This window comes from Balaenoptera borealis (genome assembly GCF_965194805.1).
Source record: "Balaenoptera borealis genome assembly, chromosome: 9".
NCBI lineage: Eukaryota > Metazoa > Chordata > Mammalia > Artiodactyla > Balaenopteridae > Balaenoptera > Balaenoptera borealis.
In genome coordinates, this window is record NC_138873.1 from 30,519,882 (window position 1) to 30,546,938 (window position 27,057).

At 38.6% G+C, this 27,057-nt stretch overlaps 1 protein-coding gene across 3 annotated transcripts; it reads left to right on the forward strand.

The window, feature by feature from the left end:
• Nucleotides 1-1,648: 1,648 nt before the first annotated feature.
• Nucleotides 1,649-27,057, forward strand: VNN1 (vanin 1). 3 transcript variants are annotated; one of them, XM_082405178.1, is made up of 8 exons: nt 1,649-3,611; nt 5,105-5,235; nt 15,448-15,640; nt 16,330-16,621; nt 17,052-17,413; nt 23,311-23,481; nt 24,480-24,605; nt 24,693-27,057. In XM_082405178.1, the coding sequence occupies exons 1-8, from the start codon at nt 3,399-3,401 to the stop codon at nt 24,699-24,701; spliced, it is 1,497 nt and encodes a 498-aa protein (XP_082261304.1). In that variant the 5' UTR covers nt 1,649-3,398; the 3' UTR covers nt 24,702-27,057. The 3 variants fall into 3 exon arrangements, with proteins under 3 accessions (XP_082261304.1, XP_082261303.1, XP_082261305.1); XM_082405177.1 differs by having other exon boundaries at nt 24,480-27,057; XM_082405179.1 differs by lacking the exons at nt 5,105-5,235; nt 15,448-15,640 and having other exon boundaries at nt 24,480-27,057.

Below are 27,057 nucleotides of genomic sequence, written 5' to 3' on the forward strand. Positions count from 1 at the left end.
GAATTAAAGAAAAAACAGCTCTTACCAGGCCAGAAGATAACCATATTGGAGACAATATATCAGTTGTAAAGACTACCAGTTCTGTTTCAAAAGTAAAGATCAGCCTTAAGCACATTCTTGAGCTGTTTTGCAGGATCCAAACCCCCAATGAGCACTCAACCACCAGGCTGACTAGAACCTAAGTAAGGATGATGCTGACCTTTCCTAACCCTCCTGACTTCAGTCAACTAGAGCCTGGACTCTGCCAACCTTGGCCCCTAGTCTGTGCTGAATTCTTCTTTGCTCAGGGCCCTTCAGGAATATGAATGTGCCCTTAGCTTAAAACTTCCCCAATTTTGCGGTTTGGGAGACATTGCATTGGGAAATATCCCCGGTGTTCTTCTTACTTGTTGGAAGTAAAAAATCCTTCCTTCTGCTCTTTGGCTTGATTGCATCTTTTGGCTCAACATCCACCAAGAGGCAAACCCAGTTTGGGGGTAACATTAGGGGTCAGGAGATTCAGCTCAGGCATCATAGCGGAGGCTATTGGTGTCCCACCAGTTCTAATTTAAGCTGATGGCATTCTACTGCAAGAACCACAATTGTCCACCTAAAGGCTTCTCCCAGCTGGTATGTGCCAAGGTAGGCCAGAAAGGCCAGCTTGATGTAGTAGTAAATGTCGGGGGAGGGGAAGGGTTCTATAGCCCAGTGATTAAATCTCTGTCTTGTAGTGGGCTTGTGTTCCTGGGCTGTGACCTTCACAAGTGTTTCTTAGCTGTTTCCTTTCCCCATAGTTGAGACAGGCAAGCTAGAGGGGATTAGAGATAGGGTTTCCCCGGCCCCCAGGAAGGTTAGGCTCTAGTAAGTTGTTTCCATGGAAGGCAGGCTTTGGTTAAGAGGACAGAATGCTCCAGACTTACTTCAAAGTAGGTGTATTTTTCCTCCTCCTAGAAGAAGCACAAGGAGTTTTATTTGCTCATTATTCGCCCAGAAAACCTGGTTGGGCTTCTGGAGTAAAAGTCACAAAAGTGTGAGGGCCCCCCTCACACTTTGATTTGTCCTGTGAGTCCAGTTCTCTGATGTACCTAAAAAAGTTGCTGTTTTTCAGTTGTTCAGCTTTTTTCTTATTGAGAAAATGGTAGAGATGACTTGCAAGCTCTTTCTATATCAGACTAGAAACACAATGGAAGCTTCTTATTTAATATTTTTATTCTAATAAGATCAAAGAAGTAATTTTTTTAATCTCCTGGTGGCTCATTCCAGTTTTAACTTTTCTTTCAGAGCTTCCTTTATAAATTCTTATGGAATGACTGCATCTCCTTGTAAAAAATTAATCAACAGAAACCTCAATTAAATAGAGCTGGAAGACCAGAAGGGGGAGTTCTCGTGCCCCGTGACAATAGCAGAGCCAAACAGGAAGAAGACCACTTCTCTTCTTCCTGGCAAGGACTCAGCCAAGGAAAAGCCATGGACTTTTTGTTTACTCTAGCCCTCTCAGCTTCCTTTTTCTCTCTATGTAAGCATTCTCCTTCCCTTGCCGTGCGGGGGCTCACCATGGTGGCAGATCCTGAATTGTAGTTCTCTGCAGATCCCGGATAAACCCATCTTTGCTGGAGAAAGATCTGGTAGTCTGTTTTGGGTCAACATCCTTGTGAAGTATGTGTATCCCAGCCACCTGGGAAGGGAAAGCCCAAAGGAGGTCAGCAAGCAGAGAGAGCTGGTATTTGCTATAGACTTAGGAAGACCAGGCAAACACAGCCTCCTGGCTACTTTGGCAGCCACAGAATAAATTTACTGTAGTCCTGAAGTAAAAAAAAAAAAAATCATACATACCCATCTGCAAATTGAACTATAAAAACACCATCCAAAGTGAAATCTAAAAACAAAACAAATAATCATAAACACTAATTCTGTAAATATAAAATATGTTATACTTAATTCACAAGTAAAATAAAATTTGCCTACTTATTCCATACCAAAATCTATAAGCTCTTTTTCTATTTTCTATTATTTTCCTCTCTTCTCTCTCCCTCTCTCTCCCTCTTATTCTCCCTCTCATTCTTTATACTCCCCTCTCTATGACTCGTATGGTATGCAGCCTCTAAGATGGTCCCCAATGATCCCTGCCTCATTCATGCCCTTGTGTAGTCCCCTCCCAACAAGTGTACTGACTTGCTTTTAATGAATACAATACAACACAAATGATGGGCTGTCACTTCCCAGATGACAATACTAAAGACGGTGACTTCTGTCTTGGGTGGTGGGGTCTCTTGCTCTCTGGCTTTGAGGGAACCTACATGCCATAATGTGAGTGTTCTTTTAGTGTGGCCTGAGGCCTTTGTGGCAAAGAACTTATTGGGCCATAACCAGTGAGGACCCAACGCCTGCCATCAGCTGTGTGAGCCTGGAGCTGAGAAGTGAATCTTTCCCCAGTCAAGTTTTGAGGTAACTGCAGCCTTTGCAGACTTGTGAAAGAGACCCTGGGCCAGAGGAACCCAGCCAAGCTGCCCCAGGATTCCTGACCCACAGAAAATGTGAGATCATACACGTTTGCTGTTAGAAGCCACTACTTTTGGGGGGTGATCTGTTACATAGGAATGGACAATGAATAGCCCTTTTCTATTCCCCTTTGTTCTGACTCTTTGTCATTTTGTGCAAACCAAAGTGAACAAAGTATGAAGCTCAAATATTCGCATGATGATGTTAATAATAATTTCAAAATTGAAAAGTTATTTATTTTTCAAATTATTTACATAGACTACTAGGTGCTGAAGTTCTCAAATGTATGAATTCCAAAAACCCATGTGTTGAAGTCCTAACCCCCTGTACCCCAGAAAGTGACCTTATTTGGAAATAATATCATTTCAGATGTAATTCGTTAAGATGACATCTTACTGGAGTAGGGTGGGCACTAAATCCATTAACACGTGTCCTTGTAAAGAGAGGAAACTGGGACTCAGGTATGCACACAGAGAGAATACCGGGTGAAGACACACAGGGAGAAGACAGCAAAACACCGGGAAAGAGGCGTGAACAGATCTTTCCCTCACAGCCCTCAGGAGGAACCAATTCTGCTGACACCCTTCCTCTGAAACTTCTAGCCTCCAGAAATGACAGAGAATACATTTCTGTTGTTTAAGCCGCCCAGTGTTGGCACTTTGTTATGACAACCCCAGCAAAGGAAAACACACATGCATTTTCTTATTTGATCCTCAAAACCTCTTGCAAAAAGAAGGTCATTTGTTACATAAAATCTGATTACATCTACATCTGTGATGTAAAACCACAAGGCTTTCTTAAACTTAGCTTTTGTAATTTATTTTTAAAGTACTAAGTTCTGGGAACCACGTGATTGCTTGTGTTTTCTCCCTGTAAATATCAGAGCTTGCTCTGCTTTTCAGCAATCGTTGGACTTCAGCATGACTATGTCTCAGTTGCTGGATCATGTGGCAATTTTGTTTTTCTGTGTCTTAAAAGCCAGCTCTCTGCATACGTTTACTGCAGCTGTTTATGGGCATGCAGTGATATTGCCTAATGCCACCCTGATACCGGTGTCCCATGAAGAGGCCTTGCTATTAATAAACCAAAATCTGGATCTTTTGGAGGGAGCAATCACATCAGCATCAAAGCAGGTACCGTTTCTCAAGTGTGCTGGCTTCTACGTAGAGAAAAGGGTGGGGTCTTAGGAGACAGAATCACTGTCAGGGTCAATTACACTTTTGAATGACATATGTGTCAAAGTAGCCAAGACCTTCTTTTACAGAGTCCTCCCTGCTCCTAGTTATTAGAGCAAAGACACTATTACATGCTTCCCTTGTAGTGAGAGCAACATTTTGAAAAGAACGGCTGGTTATTAAGTGGCAACAAACTTTTGAGGAACTTGCTGTAAATTCAACAATTTTGTTGCTCTTTTCTGCTACAGATGGAGGGTGAAGGACGGATGGGTGAGGGATCAGTTGCTATTCTTAGAGTGTTTGTGGCCTTGGTGTACTTCTGTGCTCTTAAGAGTTTGCAGGTTTTTAGGTTACTTCATAACACCAAGACGATTAAACGTAAATTGCATTGTGTATTATATACAGTGTGTATTATATACTTCATACTTCATTCTAATTACAAGACAAAAGTACATATGTTAATGCATAGTAAGTTCTTGAGTTGAATGAAGGGTTAAGTTTAAGTGTGTGGTTTGGACGAATATAGTTGAAATAAGCTATTCGTAGATCAGGCAAACAAGGGATATATAAAGTCTGATGAAAGTCATGGATATATACATACGACATATCTATCAACATACATTCTTCTACATGCAAAGATTTAAAAAGGTTATTAAGGGGACTTCCCTGGTAGTGCAGTGGTTAAGACTCCGAGCTCCCAATGCAGGGGGCCTGGGTTCGATCCCTGGTCAGGGAACTAGATCCCACATGCATGCCGCAACTAAGAGTTCGCATGCCACAACTAAGGAGCCGGCAAGCTGCAACTAAGGAGCCTGCCTGCCACAACTAAGACCCAGAGCAACCAAATTAATTAATTAATTAGCAGGTTATTAAGAATTCTGAGGTTCTTTTTCACCTTAGTCCAACTATTTCCTTAAAGGCCACACAGCAGCTTCCAGGATGGTCTTCCTACTGAAGGCGCCCAGGGGAGCTCACATTGTACCTCTAGGCCTGGCACCCTTCAGGTAACTGTGTCAGAGCTCCCTTCTGAGAAGCAGGAATCACATTTGCGGGGTACGAGGCAGGAAAGGTTGGGCGGAGGAGAGAGTGATAAATCAATCCTGACACATTCAGGCAAAATAATTGGCCAAAGGTCAGGGAGAGGGTTTATCCAGGGAAGAGTTAGGTTTATAGTTAACAACCACAGTGAGTGGCAAGCCTGAGAATAGCCTGGAAAAATATTAACAGCTATGAAAGGATGAAAAAGTTACATAGAAATGATTACTATGGGATTAGAAAATGAAAGTGGTTGGGCAAAGAAAATAAATTATAAAAATATAGAAAGCAAAAGAATAAGGTGGAAAAAAAAACCCCGAATGTTTGTTCTTCAGCCACTCAGGTCCTCTTGCAGGCCCCGTTTTTGACTGTTTGCTTATTTGAGAAATATTTTGATTCAGCTCCATTTTTAACAGGGTGCACATATTATTGTGACTCCAGAAGATGGTATTTATGGCTTTAACTTCAGCAGGGAATCTATCTACCCATACTTGGAGGATATCCCAGACCCTCAAGTGAACTGGATCCCTTGTAATAATCCCAACAGGTAAAGAAACATATTGTGGAAAATTTAACCATGAACATGAACTTACTTTACCTGGGAAAACTTTGTAAAAGATCACTGTATAAGATTTACTATTGACTCTAAGTTTCAAGATAGTTTTATAATTTTTCATCTCCTACAGATATGTGTATTAGGAAAGTGAATATGAATTATGATATCACAAAAGTCAGTGCTGTAACGTAACATAGAAATGATCAAATTCAATGTGAATTTCCACTGGGGGAATGATGTGGAGAGAATAGCGTAACTTAGGGCCACACGGTGGTTGGCTAGAGGAAGAACCATATCCAAACTCACCTCTTCTGACTCCTTGCCAGTGAACAGAAAATTGTTTCCCTATGTAGGTCTGTACTTTTAAAACTATGTGAGAAAATAGTGAAACAGAGTCACATGTCAGTTTAAGATTAAAATTTTTCCTTTCACATGAATAAGATAGCTGGATGAGGTTAATATATACGAAATTCTTAAAGCTTAAGGTGATAACCTAAGAGGTGATATAGCAGAACTGTGTAAGTGGTTTACATCAAGTCTAGAATAAGAAATATGAAGTCTGATAAAAGTAGCACTATTATTTTTAATATAAGCAAAACAATACAAACTGTGGACAAACGTTTTAGAGAATCACGTCAGTTAGCTCACTTCTTTCCAAGTGTATTATTGCTAAAATTGTAGGAGTTCCTCTTTTGGAACTGCTCTCAAAACCACACAAACAACTGTATCTGCTTATAGAGACACCTTGATTTTGACAAAGTTCAATATTATTTATCTTAATCATCTACCTTATATTTCATTACATCATAATTTTTTCTTATTTAACCATGTCTTATACCAGAGCTTCAGATTCTAAAGGGCAAGCACTGTTATGACTTCCATTTTGAATTGACTTCATTTGTTTCTGAATGATCTTTCCCTAGAGCCAAATTTCCTAGGGCCTTCTGAAAATCCCCACCAGGGTGTTCCTTTTGTTCCATTTCAAGAAGTCTGGTAGGAGAGGGAGGAACAACATCGCAGAGTAGAAGGACATGCTCTCACTCCCTCTTGTGAGAACACCAGAATCACAACTAGCTGCTGGACAATTATCGACAGGAAGACACTGGAACTCACCAAAAAAGATACCCCACATCCAAAGACAGGAGAAGCCACAATGAGACGGTAGGAGGGGCAAAATCACAGAAAAATCAAATCCCATAACTGCTGGGTGGGTGACTCACAGACTGGAGAACACTTATATCACAGAAGTCCACCCACTGGAGTGAAGGTTCTGAGCCCCACGTCAGGCTTCCCAAACTGGAGGTCCAGCAACGGGAGGAGGAATTCCTAGAGAATCAGTCTTTGAAGGCTAGTGGGATTTGATTGCAGGACTTTGACAGGACTGTGGGAAACAGAGACTCCATTCTTGGAGGGCACACACAAAGTAGTGTGTGCATCGGGACCCAGTGGAAGGAGCAGTGACCCCAGGGGAAACTGAACAGACCTACCTGCTAGTGTTGGAGGGTCTCCTGCAGAGGCAGGGGGTGGCTGTGGCTCACCGTGAGGACAAGGACACTGGCAGCAGAAGTTCTGGGAAGTATTCCTTGGCGTGAGCCCTCCCAGAGTACATCATTAGCCACACGAAAGAGCCCAGGTAGGCTCCAGTGTTGGGTTGCCTCAGGCCAAACAACCAACAGGGAGGGAACCCTGCCCAACCCATCCACAGTCAAGAGGATTAAAGTTTTACTGAGCTCTGCCCCCCAAAGCAACAGTCAGCTCTACCCACCACCAGTCCCTCCCATCAGGAAACTTGCACGAGCCTCTTAGGTAGCCTCATCCACCAGAGGGCAGACAGCAGAAGCAAGAACTACAATCCTGCAGCCTGTGGAACAAAAACCACATTCACAGAAAGATAGACAAAATGAAAAGGCAGAGGGCTATGTACCGGATGAAGGAACAAGATAAAACCCCAGAAAAAAACTAAATGAAGTGGAGATACGCAACCTTCCAGAAAAAGAATTCAGAATAATGATAGTGAAGATGATCCAGGACCGAGGAAAAAGAATGGAGGCAAAGATCGAGAAGATGCAAGAAATGTTTAACAAAGACCTAGAAGAATTAAAGAACAAACAAACAGAGATGAACAATACATTAACTGAAATGAAAACTACATTAGAAGGAATCAATAGCAGAATAACTGAGGCAGAAGAACGGATAAGTGACCTGGAAGACAGGATGGTGGAATTCACTGCTGAGGAACAGAATAAAGAAAAAAGAATGGAAAGAAATGAAGACAGCCTAAGAGACCTCTGGGACAACATTAAACGCAACAACATTCTCATTATAGGGGTCCCAGAAGGAGAAGAGAGAGAGAAAGGACCAGAGAAAATATTTGAAGAGATTATAGTCGAAAACTTCCTTAACATGGGAAAGGAAATAGCCACCTAAGTCCAGGAAGCACAGTGAGTCCCATACAGTAAAAACCCAAGGAGAAACACGCCGAGACACATAGTAATCAAATTGGCAAAAATTAAAGACAAAGAAAAATTATTGAAAGCAGCAAGGGAAAAACAACAAATAACATACAAGGGAACTCCCATAAGGTTAACTGCTGATTTCTCAGGAGAAACTCTACAAGCCAGAAGGGAGCAGCATGATATACTTAAAGTGATGAAAGGGAAGAACCTACAACCAAGATTACTCTACCTGTCAAGGATCTCATTCAGATTCGATGGAGAAATCAAAAGCTTTACAGACAAGCAAACGCTAAGAGAATTCAGCACCACCAAACCACCTCTACAACAAATGCTAAAGGAACTTCTCTAAGTGGGGAAAAGGACCTACAAAAACAAACCCAAAACAATTAAGAAAATGGTCATAGGAACATACATATCGATAATTACCTTAAACGTGAATGGATTAAATGCTCCAGTCAAAAGACACAGGCTTGCTGAATGGATACAAAAATAAGACCCATATATATGCTGTCTACAAGAGACCCACTTCAGACCTAGGGACACATACAGACTAAAAGTGAAGGGATGGAAAAAGATATTCCATGCAAATGGAAATCAAAAGAAAGCTGGAGTAACAATACCCATATCAGATAAAATAGACTTTAAAATAAAGAAGGTTACAAGAGACAGGGAAGGACACTACATAATGATCAAGGGATCAATCCAAGAAGAAGATATAACAATTATAAATATATATACACCCAACATAGGAGCACCTCAATACATAAGGCAACTGCTAACAGCTATAAAAGAGGAAATTGACAGTAACACAATAATAGTGGAGGACTTTAACACCTCACTTACACCAATGGACAGATCATCCAAAATGAAAATAAATAAGGAAACAGAAGCTTTAAATGACACAATAGACCACATAGATTTAATTGATATTTATAGGACATTCCATCCAAAAACAGCAGATTACACTTTCTTCTCAAGTGTGCACAGAACATTCTCCAGGATAGATCACATCTTGGGCCTCAAATGAAGCCTCAGTAAATTTAAGAAAATTGAAATCATATCAAGCATCTTTTCTGACCACAACACTATGAGATTAGAAATCAATTCCAGCAAAAAAAATGTAAAAAACACAAACACATGGAGGCTAAACAATACGTTACTAAATAACCAAGAGATCACTGAAGAAATCAAAGAGGAAATCAAAAAATACCTAGAGACAAATGACAATGAAAACACAACGATCCAAAACCTATGGGATGCAGCAAAAGCAGTTCTAAGAGGGAAGTTTATAGCAATACAAGCCTACTTCAAGAAACAAGAAAAATCTCAAATAAAAAATCTAACCTTATGCCTAAAGAAAATAGAGAAAGAAGAACAAACAAAACCCAAAGCTAGCAGAAGGAAAGAAATCATAAAGATCAGAGTAGACATAAATGAAATAGAAACAAAGAAAGCAATAGCAAAGATCAATAAAACTAAAAGCTGGTTCTTTGAAAGATAAACAAAATTGATAAACAATTAACCATACTCATCAAGAAAAAGAGAGAGAGGACTCACATCAATAAAATTAGAAATGAAAAAGGAGAAGTTACAACAGACACCGCAGAAATACAAAACATCCTAAGAGACTACTACAAGCAACTCTATGCCAATAAAATGGACAACCTGGAAGAAATGGACAAATTCTTAGAAAGGTGTAACCTTCCAAGACTGACCAGGAAGAAATAGAAAATATAAACAGACCAGTCACAAGTAATGAAATTGAAACTGTGATTAAAAATCTTCCAACAAACAAAAGTCCAGGACCAGATGGCTTCACAGGTGAATTCTATGAAACATTTAGAGAAGAGCTGACACCCATCTTTCTCAAACTCTTCCAAAAATTGCAGAGGAAGGAACACTCCCAAACTCATTCTATGAGGTCACCATCACCCTGATACCAAAACCAGACAAAGATACTACAAAAAAAGAAAATTACAGACCAATATCACTGATGAATATAGATGCAAAAATCCTCAACAAAATACTAGCAAACAGAATCCAACAACACATTAAAAGGGTCATACACCATGATCAAGTGGAGTTTATCCCAGGGATGCAAGGATTCTTCAATATATGCAAATCAATCAATGTGATACACCATATTAACAAATTGAAAAATAAAAACCATATGATCATCTCCATCAATGCAGAAAAAGCTTTTGACAAAATTCAACACCCATTTATGATAAAAACTCTCCAGAAAGTGGGCATAGAAGGAACCTACCTCAACATAATAATGGCCATATACGACAAACCCACAGCAAACATCATTCTCAGTGGTGAAAAACTGAAAGCATTTCTCTAGGATCAGGAACAAGACAAGGATGTCCACTCTCACCACTATTATTCAACATAGTTTTGGAAGTCCTAGCCATAGCAATCAGAGAAGAGAAAGAAATAAAAGGAATACAAATTGGCAAAGAAGTAAAACTGTCACAGTTTGCAGATGACATGATACTATACATAGAGAATCCTAAAAATGCCACCAGAAAACTACTAGAGCTGATCAATGAATTTGGTAAAGCTGCAGGATACAAAATTAATGCACAGAAATCTGTGGCATTCCTATACACTAATGAAGAAAACTCTGAAAGAGAAATTAAGTAAACACTCCCATTTACCACTGCAACAAAAAGAATAAAACACCTAGGAATAAACCTACCTAGGGAGACAAAAGACCTGTATGCAGAAAACTATAAGACACTGATGAAAGAAACTAAAGATGATACCAACAGATGGAGAGATATACCATGTTCTTGGATTGGAAGAATCAATATTGTGAAAATGACTATACTACCAAAAACAATCTACAGATTCAATGCAATCCCTATCAAATTACCAATGGCATTTTTTACAGAACTAGAACAAAAAATCTTAAAATTTGTATGGAGACACAAAAGACCCCAAATAGCCAAAGCAGTCTTGAGGGAAAGCAACGGAGCTGGAGGAATCAGACTCCCTGACTTCAGACTATACTACAAAGCTACAGTAATCAAGACAATATGGTACTGGCACAAAAACAGAAACATAGGGCTTCCCTGGTGGCACAGTGGTTGAGAATCTGCCTGCCAATGCAGGGGACACGGGTTCAAACCCTGGTCTAGGAAGATCCCACCTGCCGCGGAGCGGCTGGGCCAGTGAGCCACAATTACTGAGCCTGTGCGTCTGGAGCTTGTGCTCCGCAAAAAGAGAGGCCAAGACAGTGAGAGGCCCGCGCACCGCAATGAAGAGTGGCCCCCGCTCGCCGCAACTAGAGAAAGCCCTCGCACAGAAACGAAGACCCAACACAGCCTAAATAAATAAATAAATAAATAGTGTTCCCTTTAAAAAAAAAAAAAAAAACAGAAACATAGATCAATGGAACAAGATAGAAAGCCCAGAGATAAACGCACACACCTATGGTCAACTAATCTATGACAAAGGAGGCAAGGATATACAATGGAGAAAAGACAGTCTCTTCAATAAGTGGTGCTGGGAAAACTGGACAGCTACATGTAAAAGAATGAAATTAGAACACTCCCTAACACCAGACACAAAAATAAACTCAAAATGGATTCGAGACCTAAATGTAAGACCGGACACTGTAAAACTCTTAGAGGAAAACATAGGCAGAACACTCTTTGACATAAATCGCAGCAAGATCTTTTTTGAGCCACCTCCTAGAGTAATGGAAATAAAAACAAAAATAAACAAATGGGACCTAATGAAACTTAAAATCTTTTGCACAGCAAAGGAAACCATAAACAAGATGAAAAGACAACGCTCAGAATGGGAGAAAATATTTGCAAATGAATCAACGGACAAAGGATTAATCTCCAAAATATATAAACAGCTCATGCAGCTCAATATTAAAGAAACAAACAACCCAATCAAAAAATGGGCAGAAGACCTAAATAGACGTTTCTCCAAAGAATACATACAGATGGCCAAGAAGCTCATGAAAAGCTGCTCAACATCACTAATTATTAGAGAAATGCAAATCAAAACTGCAATGAGGTATCACCTCACACCAGTTAGAATGGGCACCATCAGAAAATCTACAAACAACAAATGCTAGAGAGGGTGTGGAGAAAAGGGAACCCTCTTGCACTGTTGGTGGGAATGTAAATTGATACAGCCACCCTGGAGAACAGTATGGAGATCCCTTAAAAAACTAAAAATAGAATTACCATATGACCCAGCAATCCCACTACTGGGTATATACCCAGAGAAAACCATAATTCAAAAAGACACATGCACCCCAATGTTCATTGCAGCACTATTTACAATAGCCAGGTCATGGAAGCAACCTAAATGCCCATCGATGGACGAATGGATAAAGAAGTTGTGGTACATATATACAATGGAATATTACTCAGCCATAGAAAGGAAAGAAATTGGGTCATTTGTTGAGACATGTAAGGCATGTGTAAGTGTAAGTGTAAGATGTGTAAGTGTCCATTCTACCACTTCAGGTGATTTGAAAAGACATGGGGTAAATATGCTTCAAGTGGTCCAGTGTATTGTATTTATATCTGCATTTCAGATATGACTTGAAGCACACAAGGGGGGAAAACTATCAAATGGTCATTTTTTATATAAATGCACTGAGATAATAATTTTTTAAGATGCAGTTTCCTATCCTTGTTGGTCTTTTTCAATGATATGTTTTGTGGATGATTGCTATGGTTTTGCTTATATTGCCAGCAGATGACACCAAATTTTCTTACAGTATGTTCTCAGACCTAATGTACAGCATGGTGACTATAGTTAACAATACTGTATTGTATATTTGAAAGTTGCTTTGGGAGTAGATTTTAAATGTTCTCACCATAACAACAATAAAATTGTAATTCTGTGAGGTGAAGGATAATCACATTGTGGTAAGCACTTCTCAATATATACATGTATCAAATCATCACATTTTACATCTTAAACTTATACAGTGTTATATACCACTTCTATCTCAATGCAGCTGGGGAAAAAACACAATAACTCCCGACTTCCCCCTCCCTTCAGCCCTTAGCAACCATCATTCGACTTTCTTTCTCTATGATTAACCACTCTAGCTACTTCATATAAGTGGAATTGTACCTTATTTATCTTTTTGTGATTGGCTTATTTCACTTAGCATAATGCTTTTAAGGTTCATCTACAATGTAGCATGTTCAGAACTTCCTTTCCTTTTAAGTATGAATAATACTCTATTTTATGTATATAGTACAACATTTTGCTTGTCCATTTATCCATCGATGGATATTTGGGTTTCTTCTACCTTTTAACTATTGTGAATAATGCTGCTATAAATGTGGGTGTACAAACATGTCTTTGAGACCCTGCTTTCAATTTTTTGGATATATACACAAACGTGTAATTGCTGGATCATATGGTAGTTCTATTTTTAATTTTTTGAGGAATTGCTAGACTAGTTTCCACAGTGGCTGCACCATTTACATTCTCATCAACAGTGCTCAAGTGTTCCAGTTTCTTCAAATCCTCACCAGCAGTTGTTCTTCTATTTTTTTTTTTAGTAGCTGCTATCTTAATGGGTTTGAGGTATCTTGTCATGGTTTTGATTAGCATTTCCCTATAATCAATGAAGTTGAGCATATTTTCATGTGCTTATTGGCCATTTGTGTATCTTCTTTGGAGAAAAGTTTATTCAAGACTTTTGCCTATTTATTTATTTAATTTTTTTGGCTGCGTTGGGTCTTAGTTGTGGTAACCAGGGATTGATCCTGCATCCCCTCCATTGAAAGGCAGATTCTTTACCACTGGACCACCAGAGAATTCCTTTTGTTTTTTTTTAAATTAATTAATTAATTAATTAATTAATTAATTTTATTTTTTTGGCTTTGTCTTTTGCTCATTTTTGAATCAGGTTTTTGTTGCTGTCGTTGATTTTTAAGAGTTCCCTTTGTATTCTGGACATTAATATTAACATACAATGTCCTTTGTTTCTCATAACCTTTTTTGATTTAAAGTCTATCTGGTCTAATATTAACATAGAATATCTTAATTTCTCCCTCACTTTTGAAGGACGGTTTTGCCAGAGACAGGGTTTTTAGTTGACAGTATTTTTCTTTCAACACTTTAAATATATCAGCCCATTGTTTCCTGGCCTCCAAATTGTCTGATTAAAAACTGCTGATAATCTTATTGGAGATCCTTTGTATATTATAAATCATTTCTCTCTTGCTGCTTTCAAAATTATGATTTTGTCTTTGTCTTTTGAAAGTTTGATTATGTGTCTTAATATGGGTCTCTTTGAGTTCATCCTTTTTAGAGATCATTGCCTGTTTGAGTCTGTCTTAGAATCTCTTTTGTAAATTTTCTGTTTCAGTTACTGTAATTTTCAGCCCCAGAATTTGGTTGGGGGGGGCGGGGTTTCTATCTCTTTATTGATATTTCCATTTTGTTAATACATCATTATCTTGACATTCTCCATGTTTGGCTTTAGTTCTTTGAACATCTTTAAGACAGTTGTCTTAAAGTCTTTGTCCAGTAGGTATGCCATATGGTCTTTCTCCAGGATAGTTTTTATTGGTTTAGTTTTTCCCATTGAATGGGTCATATTTTCCTGTTTGTTTGTATTCCTTATGATTTTTTATTGATAAGTGGGCATCTGAATCTTATAATGTGATAACTCTGGAAATCAAATTCTCCCCCTTCTCCAGGGTTTTATGTCTTTTGTTTGTTTGTTTTGATTGTTGTAGGCTGTCTCCATGCTGGGAGTAAGCTTAAAGTCTTCTCAGGTCTTTTCTTAGTCTATGACTTTCCCTGGGCATATGCAGTGATCTTCTAAATTCTGCTTTTCCATGTCCTAGTCCTTTAATGTCTGGCTCCAAAAAGGGGTAAAAAAGAAGGTACTGGCGCTTTAAATCCCCTAGAAGTCATTTCAGCCAGTGGGGGAAGTACTTGCAACAGTATATGTAATAATGGCCTGTCTCTGTGTGTGTACCTCCATGAACAGAGCAGTTATCAGTGATCAGAACCAGACCCCTGATATTTGGAAGACAGGGTCCTTAGGGCCCACCTTGCTCCTACAAACTTGGAGCAAGTTGCTCCAAGGACACCTGCATGGCTGCCTGCAATGGGGTAGGTTTGGAGGGCTGGGGCATGGACAGCCCCTGCTGAGCTAAGAGCTTAGATTGACTCAACCTGACTGCAATTTACCTTCCAAGCATTTCCCTCGAAGTTTCATGTCTTTGAATAGACTCCAGATTTCCAAAATAATTATGTCAGCTAGATTCTTGTAGGGCAAGTTTTATCGACGTAGAGAGGTGGATTCCTGGCGCTTCCTACTCTGCCATCTTTCCACAATCATCCTACTTCCAAAATGTTGTTCTTTCATTCAAAATATTTTTTAATACCTCTTTTCTTTCAGGCATGTGTTCGGTGAACAGGAGATGTGTGTTTTGTCCCCAAATATCTATAAGATGTGACATACAAGATGAGCACATAAATGAATATATGATTATAGATGATGATAAATGCCATAAGAATATACATGGCCTGGAGTCTTATCCTAGAATAGTTTCCTAGAACCAAATTCCCACAAGCATGGACTTCCTCTGAAGTCTCTTCTTGTTTTAATCCTTCCCTTCTATCTATGCTATTTAGAATTTATTTTTGTGTATATCACATAAGTTCAGGCAACTATCATTCTGAATTTAATTAAACGCTAAGTTTGATTTTTTTTCCTCTTCCAATGAACACATACCAGATTTGGCCGCACCCCAGTGCAAGAAAGGCTCAGCTGTCTGGCCAAGGACAACTCCATCTACATCGTGGCAAATATTGGGGACAAGAAGCCATGCAATACCAGTGATCCTCACTGTCCCCCTGATGGTCGTTACCAATACAACACTGATGTGGTGTTTGATTCTGAGGGGAAACTGGTGGCCCGCTACCATAAGGTAGAATTCATCTGCAAATAATTCAACTACTGAATTGCTTACCAAAATAAAGTGGACAAGAAGGGAAAAAAATCACCATTGTTGATAATAACAAGCTTACTTTAAAAGCAGAGGAGAGACAAAGCATAGAAAGTAATTATTTGTGGTAAGGTCCTAGAAAAGGGAGGTTTCCTGTACATTTAGGAACACAGGGACGTGTCATTAGGAGTATGTGATAATCAGTAGAAGCTACCTGTTTTGAAATAAAATGTTGCCTTTTGGACTTTGTCCTTTTAATGACATGCCCTGGCAAAGGGTCAAGGCTAGAATGAAAAACTCCTTACCAGATAGACTTGGTTTTAAAGAGAAAGGAGGAAAGAAAGTTCTTTGTCCATAGAAAATTGTTATGTGTTCTTGGCAAATAGAAGTTATCTGTTTCACTCCTATGTCTCTAATAATTGAGAAGGTCTTAATAGATAAGGATTCCCTTCTACAGATCTATCAAATGTGGAAATTAAACCAAAGGCATAGTAATCCTATCAGCATAGTGATCTTTGATTTTCTAATGCTCTTTCCCTGCAGAGACAGTGGTGGTAGATGAGATTGGCACTGTTTAATAGATGTGAGCTTGCACTTTTTTAGATGCAGTGATATCTGAGCCAACTTCTTAAAAGAGATTTCCCCCCACCATCATCTTCTGTTTATTGCAGCAAAATCTTTTCTTGGGTGAAGATGAGTTCAATGCTCCCAAGGAACCTGAGGTCGTGACTTTCAACACCACCTTTGGAAAGTTTGGCATTTTCACGTGCTTTGATATTCTCTTCCATGATCCTGCTGTGACTCTGGTGAAAGATTTCCACGTGGACACCATACTCTTCCCGACAGCTTGGATGAATGTTTTGCCACATTTGTCAGCTATTGAATTCCACTCAGCTTGGGCCATGGGTATGGGAGTCAACTTCCTTGCATCCAATCTACATTACCCCTCAAAGAAAATGACAGGTAACGTGTCATCTTTAAGATTTTGATGTAATCAAAAAAGGAAAAAAAATCATGTTCTTTCTAGGTAACATGTACTCCTTAATACAATGTTTTCCAACTCTTAATGGTTGCACATCTAGCTGGTGACACGCTGTAGAATCAATCTCAACCTAAATTGTTTCATAAATTGATTTATTCAACTTGAATGTACACTCCTTTTGTTTTTTTCAAAATTCACTACTTCTTACATGAAACTCTCTCTTCTTGGCTTCTTGGTGACATACTCTAATGGATTTCATCTCACCTCTCTGTCCTTATCAACATATTTTACTGAAATTAATGAAATATATAGCTTAGAGAAAGTAAAATGTTAATATGAGTTTAGAATAACAATAACAACTATGCAACCCCTTTTTGCTTTACTGTTTTAAATGTCGTTTCCAATTTCCAGGAAGTGGCATCTATGCACCTGATTCTCCAAGAGCATTTCATTATGATATGAAGACAGAGGAGGGAAAACTCCTCCTCTCACAACTGGCCTCCCACCCACACCCCACAGCAGTAGTGAATTGGACTTCTTATGCCAGTGGTATAGAAGCCCCCTCAATGGGAAACCAGGAATTTAAGGGCACCATCTTTTTTGATGAGTTCACCTTCTTGGAGCTCAAAGGAGTCGCAGGAAATTACACAGTTTGTCAGAAAGATCTCTGCTGTCATCTAAGTTACAGGATGTCTGAGAAGAGATCAGATGAAGTTTATGTACTAGGGGCATTTGATGGATTACATACTGTGGAAGGGAGCTATTATTTACAGGTAATGATTGTTTTGGTGGCAGGGGAATTACTGGATAAAACACAGGACACCCAGTTAAATTTGAATTTCAGATAAACAATGAATTACTTTTATTATAAGTATGTCCCACTTTGGGAGACATGTGTATACTGAAAATTGGTTGTTTATTTGAAATTCCAATTTATTGGGTATCCTGAATTTTTACTTGCTAAAACTTGCAATCTTAGATGTCAGTCCAATTTTAAACTGGTTGGGAAAAGGCAGAACATTTACTTGCAGTCCCAGTGTTTAAAATGATATATTAATCAAATTACAGATAATTTTAATGAATAATTAACCTCTAATATTTCCTGCCTGAACTTATTAAGGCATTTCCCATTTATGGTCACTAATGCCTATCTTGTTTTATAAGAAGCTTCAGACTGAGTATGTCCCGGAGACATATAGAGCTGACCTCCTCTGTGATGTACGGTAGAATAGCTGCAGAGATTCAGACGTCTCACAGCCCTCAACATAAAGGGGGAGCTATTATAGCCAGTTGAGATGGAACCCTCAAGAAAAAGCTGCTTCCATGTTTCTCTCATTCTGCTCTTTTCCTTGATGTGGCCCCCATCCTATCTCACCCAGATTATTGCAGCATCCTCCTAAGAGGGCTTTCCATTGATAGTTTCAGTTCCATCCAGTGCATTCTCTACACTGTAATTACAAAAATCATGGAACACCATTTCTGATTATTTCCCTCACTTGCTTAAAATTCCTCATTGTTTTCTAATTGGCAAATCAAATTCCTTAACATAAAGGACACAGGAAGTCTTAACATGTGCTTTTTCCTACTCTCTGTCCTCATCTCTCACTTCTACCCCCATGTACCCTGGGCTTCTATCATATTGAGACATTTCCCATTTACAGTGTGTCAGCATCTGTAGAACCTCTGGATGTTTGAACAGGCTTTTTTTTTTTTTTTTTTTAAACTTTGATGGCCCTTAGCTACTCAACACTCATAGTGCTTTACAGGTGTTATCTTCACCAAGGTGGCTTCTCTGACACTCCCACTCCCCAGCTGGGTTAGGTAACTCCTTTATATACTCCCAAATATCCTATGCTTAACTTTTTCAAAGACATATCATGTCAAATTACGTACATACTTGTTCGAGACTGAAAGCCTTTTGAGTGCTGGAACCATGCCCACTGGGTAGCATTTTGTTTGCTGTGTGATAAGCACCTCTACCAAAGCTTGTTCATTTTGGCAAACATTTATCGAGTGCCAAATACATATCAGGCATATATTTGGTGCTAATGTGATGAAGATGAATAAGTATGGACCCTCCTCTTGAGGAATTTAGTAGGGGAGAAAGACAGATGAACATAATTTCAGTACAGGTTGGCATGTGATAGAACAAAGGCATATTTTGCTGTAGAAATACTAAGAAGCTGCACTTAGCCTAATTTGGGGATCCAGGGAAGTTTCTGAAGACATGCTGCTTGAACTTATGCTATTTTATCCAGGTGAAAAAAAGTGGGAGGGAATTCTAGGTGGAGTTAAGAGCCTGAGCAAGGGGGTGGATATGTCAAAAAGCAGGGTATGCAGGGACAAGTAAGCAGCTGACTGTCATTAAAATGTAGCATAAGAAGCAAGGATGGGTGGAAGATGAGCGTAGAGGCAGGATCACATCCTGCAGGATCTTACCTCTCATTCCTAAGATGTGGACTTCATTCCATCAGTGATGGGTTTCTGTTGGAAGGTGTTCAGCAGGGGAATGATGTGATCACATCTGTTTTTGAGTAGATTGTTTTGGTTGCACTACAGATCATGGAACATAGGACAAAGTGACTAGTTAGATTATTAAAATAGTCCTATTAGGACCTGAACCAAGATTATGTTTGTAGGAATAAAAGCAGGGTATGGAGTCAAGAAATATTTAGAAAACTAAACTTAGTAGCTAATTTTTTTTATTATTTTATTTTTTTTGGCTGTGTTGGGTCTTCGTTTCTGTGCGAGGGCTTTCTCTAGCTGTGGCAAGCGGGGACCACTCTTCATCGCGGTGCGCGGGCCTTTCACTGCCGCGGCCTCTCTTGTTGCGGAGCACAGGCTCCAGACGTGCAGGCTCAGTAGTTGTGGCTCACGGGCCCAGCTGCTCCGCGGCATGTGGGATCTTCCCAGATCAGGGATCGAACCCGTGTCCCCTGCACTGGCAGGCAGATGCTCAACCACTGTGCCACCAGGGAAGCCCCATTAGTAGCTAATTTGACATGGAACAGGAAAGCAGAATGAAGGGTCTAGAATGTACCAGGTTTCTGGCAAGAGTGGCTGGATGAAATGTGATGCTTTGACAGATCAGGATTCAAGAGGGGGAGCAAACTGGATGGGAGTGGGGAAGACGTTCAATTCAGCTTTGGATGTGCTGGTTTTTAATTACTTTGGGGACATTCAGTTGGAGCCATCCAGTAGGCTGTTGAATATATGGGTCTGATACTTTAGGGAGATACGAGATTTAGAAATATTGTTTTGAGAACCAGCAGGAAAAAGGTGGTGGTAAACCCACAAGAGTGAATTGCAAAAGCAGACTAAAACAGTGAAGAACAGTGAGCTAAAAGTGGAAGCTTTTGAACCTCCTGTGTTTGGGCAGGAAATAAACAGAAGAATAGGAACATGCAAATATGTTTGAGAAATAAAGGAGAACTTAAAGAGAACTCTCATGGAAGGAAAGGAAGCAGAGACTCTCAGAAGGAGGAAATTGTGAAGTGTATTTGTGCAATACGTTTACCATTATTGAATGAATGAGTATAATTTTGGTGAAATCTCCTGGGCTCATAATGATAGAGTGAAAGACAGATTACAGTGGGTTGAAAAGTCAAAGGGAAGTGAGATATTGAAAGAGCGAGTGAATATTTCTTCTGCGAAAATCTTGTCTGATACAGGAAGAAAGGAAACAAGGTAGAAGCTAGACAGAGAGGCCCATGCTTTTTTTGTTTTTTTGTTGTCCCAATAGATGAGAGAAGCATGATTATCTTTATAGGCCTAAGGGAAAGAGCAACAAGAAAGGAAAGGATGAAAATATCAGCGGAATCAATACTCCTTACCAGTGCTCTGAGGTGCTAGAAGAAAGGGGGAAAAAATGGTATAAAAAACACAGGTAGAAAATGTCCAATGATTGGAAATTAGTTTAAAAAATTATGTTGTAGAAGAATATTTATTGCCATATAAATATTATCATATATTATGCAGCATACTGACATATATTGCATTATATACGTGGTGTATATATATGGTATTATATTGCCATATTTTTAAAATTAAAAAATTGTGATTTTTTTTATTATTTTGTGATCTATTTTTAAGTTTAAAAAGCTGGTTGTAAGACAAGATAGCAATCTCTCAGCTCTTCCTCTCTCTTTTCCATCCTTCCCTCTCAGTCTTGTCTGCTTCTCTGCCTGCCCCAAAGTCTTGGCTCCACTTGAGGGGATCGGCGGTAGGTCTCTTCTTGGTGTTGGGAGGTTGGTTAGTGCTGTCAAGTGAAACGAAGTCCTCTGTTATTATTGCTGGCCAGTGATCCTCTAGCTAAGCCACTGGTGCCAGACAGGTTTTTGAATTTAAAATTCTAAATTTAGAAGCTTTCTTCATGGATCTGGTGACTTCTTAGGGTTACCAAAACTGACTAAAAGTTCTGAGCATGTGGGTGATACTTGCCAGTTTTAAGCTTCACCGAGGGACGGTCTAGCTGGGCTTTTGATTAGGGGAATCCCTGAGGCAAGTGTCTTTAGAGACTTCCCTTTGGGATGATTAGGTTTTCCAGGTTTCAAAATTCTTCTATTTCCCTTCCTGAATAATTTAACAAATAAAAACACAGGATGCCCAGGTAAATTCAAAGTTCAGATAAACAGCAAATTAAAAAAAAAAAAAAAAGTATGTCCATGCAATAGTTGGGACATATTTATACTAAAAACTGGTTTTAGTTTTTTTAGTTTATCTGAACTTCAGATTTAACTGGGACTCCTGTCCTGTAATTTATCTGGCAACCCTATTCCTGAAGGGTAAATGCCTTTTTGACAGCATTTAGAGAGTCAAGTGAGGGAAATGACCTTGCAGGGTGGAGGGAGATGGTTTTACCATTCAGTTTGATTCATTCAAGGAATCCCCTTCAAATATGTCTTTCAAAACCTCCATCTAAACATCGTCTGCTTTACCCTCTCTGGAAATAAATATTCCATATTTTACTGGAACAGGGAAAGGGTAGTTGCCCATCCATGGGTGGGGACTCAGTATTTGAGGCATTCTTAACAACTTCCCACAAATTTTCCTTTCTTCAAGAACCCCAATTTACTCCCAGCTCCTGAGGTACCTAGTACTTCCAGGGATGGAAACTTTTGAGTATTCTGCAGTGTAGATAGGTTGATTCTTAGCTTTCCCCACAGCTAGTTCAGAACTTGGTTTTCTTAGGTCTGTTAAATCAGTTACCATTTTTTACATTGAACTTTAGTTGATTTATAATATAGTGCTAGTTTCAGGTGTACGACGTAGTGATTCAGTATTTTTGCAGATTATATTCCATTATAGGTTGTTACAAGATAATAGGTATAATTCCCTGTGCTCTACAGTATACCTTTGTTGCTTATCTATTTTATGTATAGTAATGTGTATCTGTTAATCCCATACCCTTAATTTGTCCCTCGCACCTTCCTTCTTCCCTTTGGTAACCACAAGTTTGTTTTCTATATCTATGAGTCTGTTTCTTTTTTTTTTTAATACACATTCATTTGTATCATTTTTTAGATTCCACATTCTCTGTCTGACTTATTTCACTAAATATAATATTTTCTAGGTCCATCCACATTGCTGCAAATGGTAGTATTTCATTCTTTTTTACGGCTTAGTAATATTCCATTGTATATATGTACCTCATCTTCTTAATCCAATAGTCTGTTGATGGACACTTGGGTTGCTTCCTCAGTTACCATTTTTGCATCAACACCCCAACTTCTAAACTTGTGCCATAATCTATCCTCCTGTTCTCCTAACCTTGTGGGTTTAGATCTTCCAAAAATAATAATAATAATAATAATAATAATAATAATAATAATAAAGTTGGTTTTAGTAGGATTGCAAGGGAACAAAATTGAAGCATGTGTTCATTCTACCTTTATCTGAAAGTTATTTGTATCCCATCTTGACACACTTGCCCTAAAACGCTTGCTCTCCAACTTCAAAAGTGGAAGCAGGGAGACCAGTTAGGGGCTATTGGTTTAGTCAGGCAAGAAATAAAGGTGGCTTGGAGTAAAGCTTTGAAGATGCAGTACAGATGGAGTTAAATGAAGATGGATCTTCCTTCTGGGGACTTTGCATCTGCATGGTGAGGTGATTCATACACTTAAATTTACATGCAAATAGCTATGTAGTGTAGTGTAGTATAGTATAACTACGTAGGATAACGAGAGCTGTTATCATTATCCTGCTCAGGTATAAAATATGTGACTTTTCCAGATCACAAGAGTTGTCTCTAGATCAACTCTAGGACTCAGTACAAATGTAAAGTTCCTTCATTGTTAGAAATAGGCACTAAGGTAGAAATTAAACTAGTGTCTAAACTTTTTTAAAATAATCAAACACTTTTGATTATTAAAAGCATGGCTAACTTGAAAACAATTAGGGTATAATTGTTCATGACTGTAGACCAAGGATCTGATTATTTCTTTACGTGGTTTAATCTGTTTACAGTGAACTGCAGAAAGCACTAGGGTCTGAAGTCCTTTATTTTTATTACTAGTTGCAATAGTATTCAGCAACAAACCAGATTAATCTAATGAGGAAGTAATACTATAAAAAACATTATAAACAAAGGGGCATAGGCACTTTTTTCTAGGTCAAGAGAATGTTCCAACTGGCTTTCCTAAGACTTATTGTTTTGTTTTTACGTTCCTAGATTTGTACTCTGTTGAAGTGTAAAACAACGGACTTACACACTTGTGGTGATTCAGTTGAAACTGCTTCCACCAGGTTTGAAATGTTCTCCCTCAGTGGCACTTTTGAAACCCAGTATGTCTTCCCTGAGGTGCTGCTGAGTGAAATTCAGCTTGCACCTGGAGAATTTCAGGTACGATTTTTTGCTTAATATTGCCAACTCATTTTACGTAAGAGGAAGCATCTTTTGAGTAGAAGAGCTGCCCAAGTACTTACAGATATCATGAAAATTTTCATTTGGAAAGGGTAAAATTGTCCTTAGGGCTCACCAAGGACACTGAGGACATGGGATCTCTTGTCTAAAATTCCCTTAGAGAAAAATGAGCGTGTCCTTGAGAATAAAGAAATATATCTTATTGTGGGGACTTCAGGGAGTGGGCTGGGGTGTTTAAGGTCTGTCAAGTAGAAAGAAGACTCAAGAAGAGTTTCAGGACCAGTCCCACCAGAGGAAGCCTCTTTGTATCACTGGGGAGGGATGGCCTAGGGCACCGTGTGACCATCAGAGAAAAGGAAAGAAGGAAAAGCTGAGAGAGAATTAGACAGTCGCTGAATTGGCAAGAAAGCAAAACCTTTTTTTTTTTGTTAATATGGAAGAAATAATTTATTACTGCGCAAGTGCTCTGTCCAGCCACATTCTCCTACTGACTTTTCCTGCAGGTTCCACTCTCACTCCCCTTTCCTCGTCCAAACAGTTGCTATGGGGAGTTGGGGACAATGGGCAGGTAGGAAGGCTGTGGTGAGTGAGTGTCAGGGATGATAGAGGCTCAGCCCAAAACCCCCTTAGTCAAGCCCGCCTGACCCTTTGGAGGAGTCTTTTTCTTGTCGGAGAGAACAAGATTTCTCTCTTATTTATTCTCATATCCATTGTTTTATGTTTATTAACTCATCAGATGCTCACTCAGAGTAAATTATAAGATATAGATTATGGGCATTTCAATAATAAATGAATCAGTGCCAATTCCATAGCTCCAATTTTTCTTATACTCTGTACCATTTCACATATTTCAGATGGAATAGAATCTGGCCATTATTTTTACTGTTCTTCATCCAGTTGTACTGAATTTTAAGAGTATGTTGTGGGGTTGTATAACTGAAAGTTATTCTCAGTCAACTTCCCTGTGTTTTAAATAGGTGTCAAGTGACGGACGCTTGTGCAGCCAGAAGCCACTATCTGGACCTATCTTGACAGTAACTCTGTTTGGAAGGTTATATGAGAAGGATAGTTCACCAAATGCTTTCTCAGACCCCATGGCACAGGTACTGAGAGTAATGCTCATAGTTGTAATACCTATTGTGTACTCATTAGGTTGGTAGAATATTTACATTTTCTCTCTTTTACTTCAGATCATTTAAGTGGATGTGAAAAGAAGAATGGGTCTGGGATGTTGATAATAGTGGCCATGGTCTATCATATCAGTGAATTACTAATACACTTTTCCTTCTGTTTAGACAAATACACACACACACACACACACACACACACACACACACACACACACGACAATATAAACCAGATAAATAGTGAAAGAATTTTGAAAGGTAAAATCTGTAAAATGAGAACAACAATTATACCCACCTGTTAGGTTTCTTTGGTGAGAATTAAATAAGTTACTGCAGTTAAAGTGCTTAGACAAATTCCCAGCTCATGGAAAGCACTCTATATATGTTAGCTACTTCAATGATATAGGACTATCACAGAAAAACCAACAGTGATGTATTTATCGCTAAAATTATATCACCTCTGATTGTACAAAGTGCATATATTTTCCAACAGTTCAGCCACTCTGCATATTTCAGTTAGAAAATCAGTGAACTCAACATCAGCCAGTTGGATGTGGCTTGATATCTAGCACTAAGGTATCCCAGAAGGCAGCTGGGCTTACATCTAGGAATCTGCTCAAGAGCCTTAATGTTTTTTATGTGCTTTTCAGTGGTGATTTCCTGCCTATTTAGTGCTTTGCCTATCTTGTCAACCTGTAAGCAAGCTAATAGGGTGGCTCAAAAATAGACATTTATCAAACGTGGCCTGTTATTCTGTTTTTGTATGAGCTAAGAAAGGTTTTTATGTTTATAAAGGTTTGAAAAAGAAAAGAAAAAGAAGACATTTTGTGACACATGAAAATTATTTGAAATTCATAATTTAGTCTCCATACCTAAAGTTTTATTGAACACAGTCATGTTTATTTGTTTAGTATTTTTGATGGTTGTTTTCATGCTACAATTGTGGAATGGAGTAGATGTGATAGAGACCACATGGCTAAAAAGGGTGAAAGTATTTACTACATTTACAGAAAAACATTGCTGTCTCCTGCTCTAAAGTATTAAATAACAATGGATTATAGTATTGAAAACCTTTAATACAAATCAATAGGCAAATAGTCCTTGAGTGTCTTTCTTGTAATTCTTCCACCCAAGGAGAAATAAAATATTCCAATTTGCTTTCTGTTATATTAACACCACAAAAGGATTACCTTTAATAATTTTTGACCAAATATGCCTATTAGGCTAATACCCCAAACAAGTGAATATAATTTTTATAAACATGATTAATATCTAATCATTATAAGATACCACATCATAGTCTTTTGTTGCATTGGTATGTTCTAAAATTTTTGAAAAAAATTGTTAGTTTTTATTTTCAAATTTTTCCTGGAGATCAACTAAGAACTACTTATATTAATATACTATCTGATATTTTTCTCTGTGACAACTTTGCTTGTTTGTCTTAGAATGATTTTTCTTAAAATTTAACATTGCAGCAGTGAATTCACTTTAAAAAATGTTATTTACTACATCCATACCCAGCTCTGATTACTTTTTCACTCTGGATTTCTTTAATGCATATATGTTTTTAATGATAGTTTTGATGTGCTTTTTAACTGTAATTTTTCTTTCTTCTGCATAAAATATTTGTGATGCTCATTTGATACAAACAACCCAATTCTAAGAAAGACCAATGCTCAAATACACTTTAAAAAAATAAGCTATCTATTTATACCTTGACAAATGTCAATGGTCCAGAGAGAAACTTTTGACCCTTCCTCATTTAATGATATAATTTACGTTATCAACTTCATGATGATGTAACACACACACACACACACACACACACACACACACACACACACACACACACTCTCTCTCTCTCTCACTGTGGCAGCCCATTCCAAGATGCCCTCAATGATCCTCACCTCCAGTCTCCATGGAGAGATTCTCCATGATGAACTCTTCTGCTATTATTTTTTATACAATTTCTGAGCCTTATCACCTACAATAAGTCTGAATTCATTACCACTTTTATTATAACACGTATCTTTTACTCTGTTCTGCTTAAGACTCCTAACGATTTTATTTATGTAATATGTTAGTTATTTTCCTAAACAATACATTTCAGGTCTCTTATGAGCTGAATTATGTGTCCCTGAAATTCATACATTGAAGTCCTAACTCCATACCTGAGAATGTGACTGTACTTGGAGATAGGGTTTTAAAGAAGTAAAATGAGGTCATTAGGGTGGGCCCTAATCCAATATGACTGGTGTTCTTATAAGAAAAGCAGATTAGGACACAGACATGCACAGAGGGGAGACCATGTGAAGACACAGAAGAAGATGGCTATCTACAAGCCAAGGAGAGAGGCCCTCAGAAGAAATCAATCATGCTGACACTTCTAGCCTCCAGAATGAGAAAATAAATTTCTGTTGTTTAA

Excerpts from the sequence above, each read along its gene's own strand:
- VNN1 (XM_082405177.1), top strand. The coding sequence starts at position 3,399 with ATGACTATGTCTCAGTTGCTGGATCATGTGGCAATTTTGTTTTTCTGT. Across the intron at positions 17,414-23,310 it reads AAGGGAGCTATTATTTACAG|ATTTGTACTCTGTTGAAGTG; the intron begins GTAATGATTGTT and ends TTACGTTCCTAG. Across the intron at positions 23,482-24,479 it reads TTGCACCTGGAGAATTTCAG|GTGTCAAGTGACGGACGCTT; the intron begins GTACGATTTTTT and ends TGTTTTAAATAG.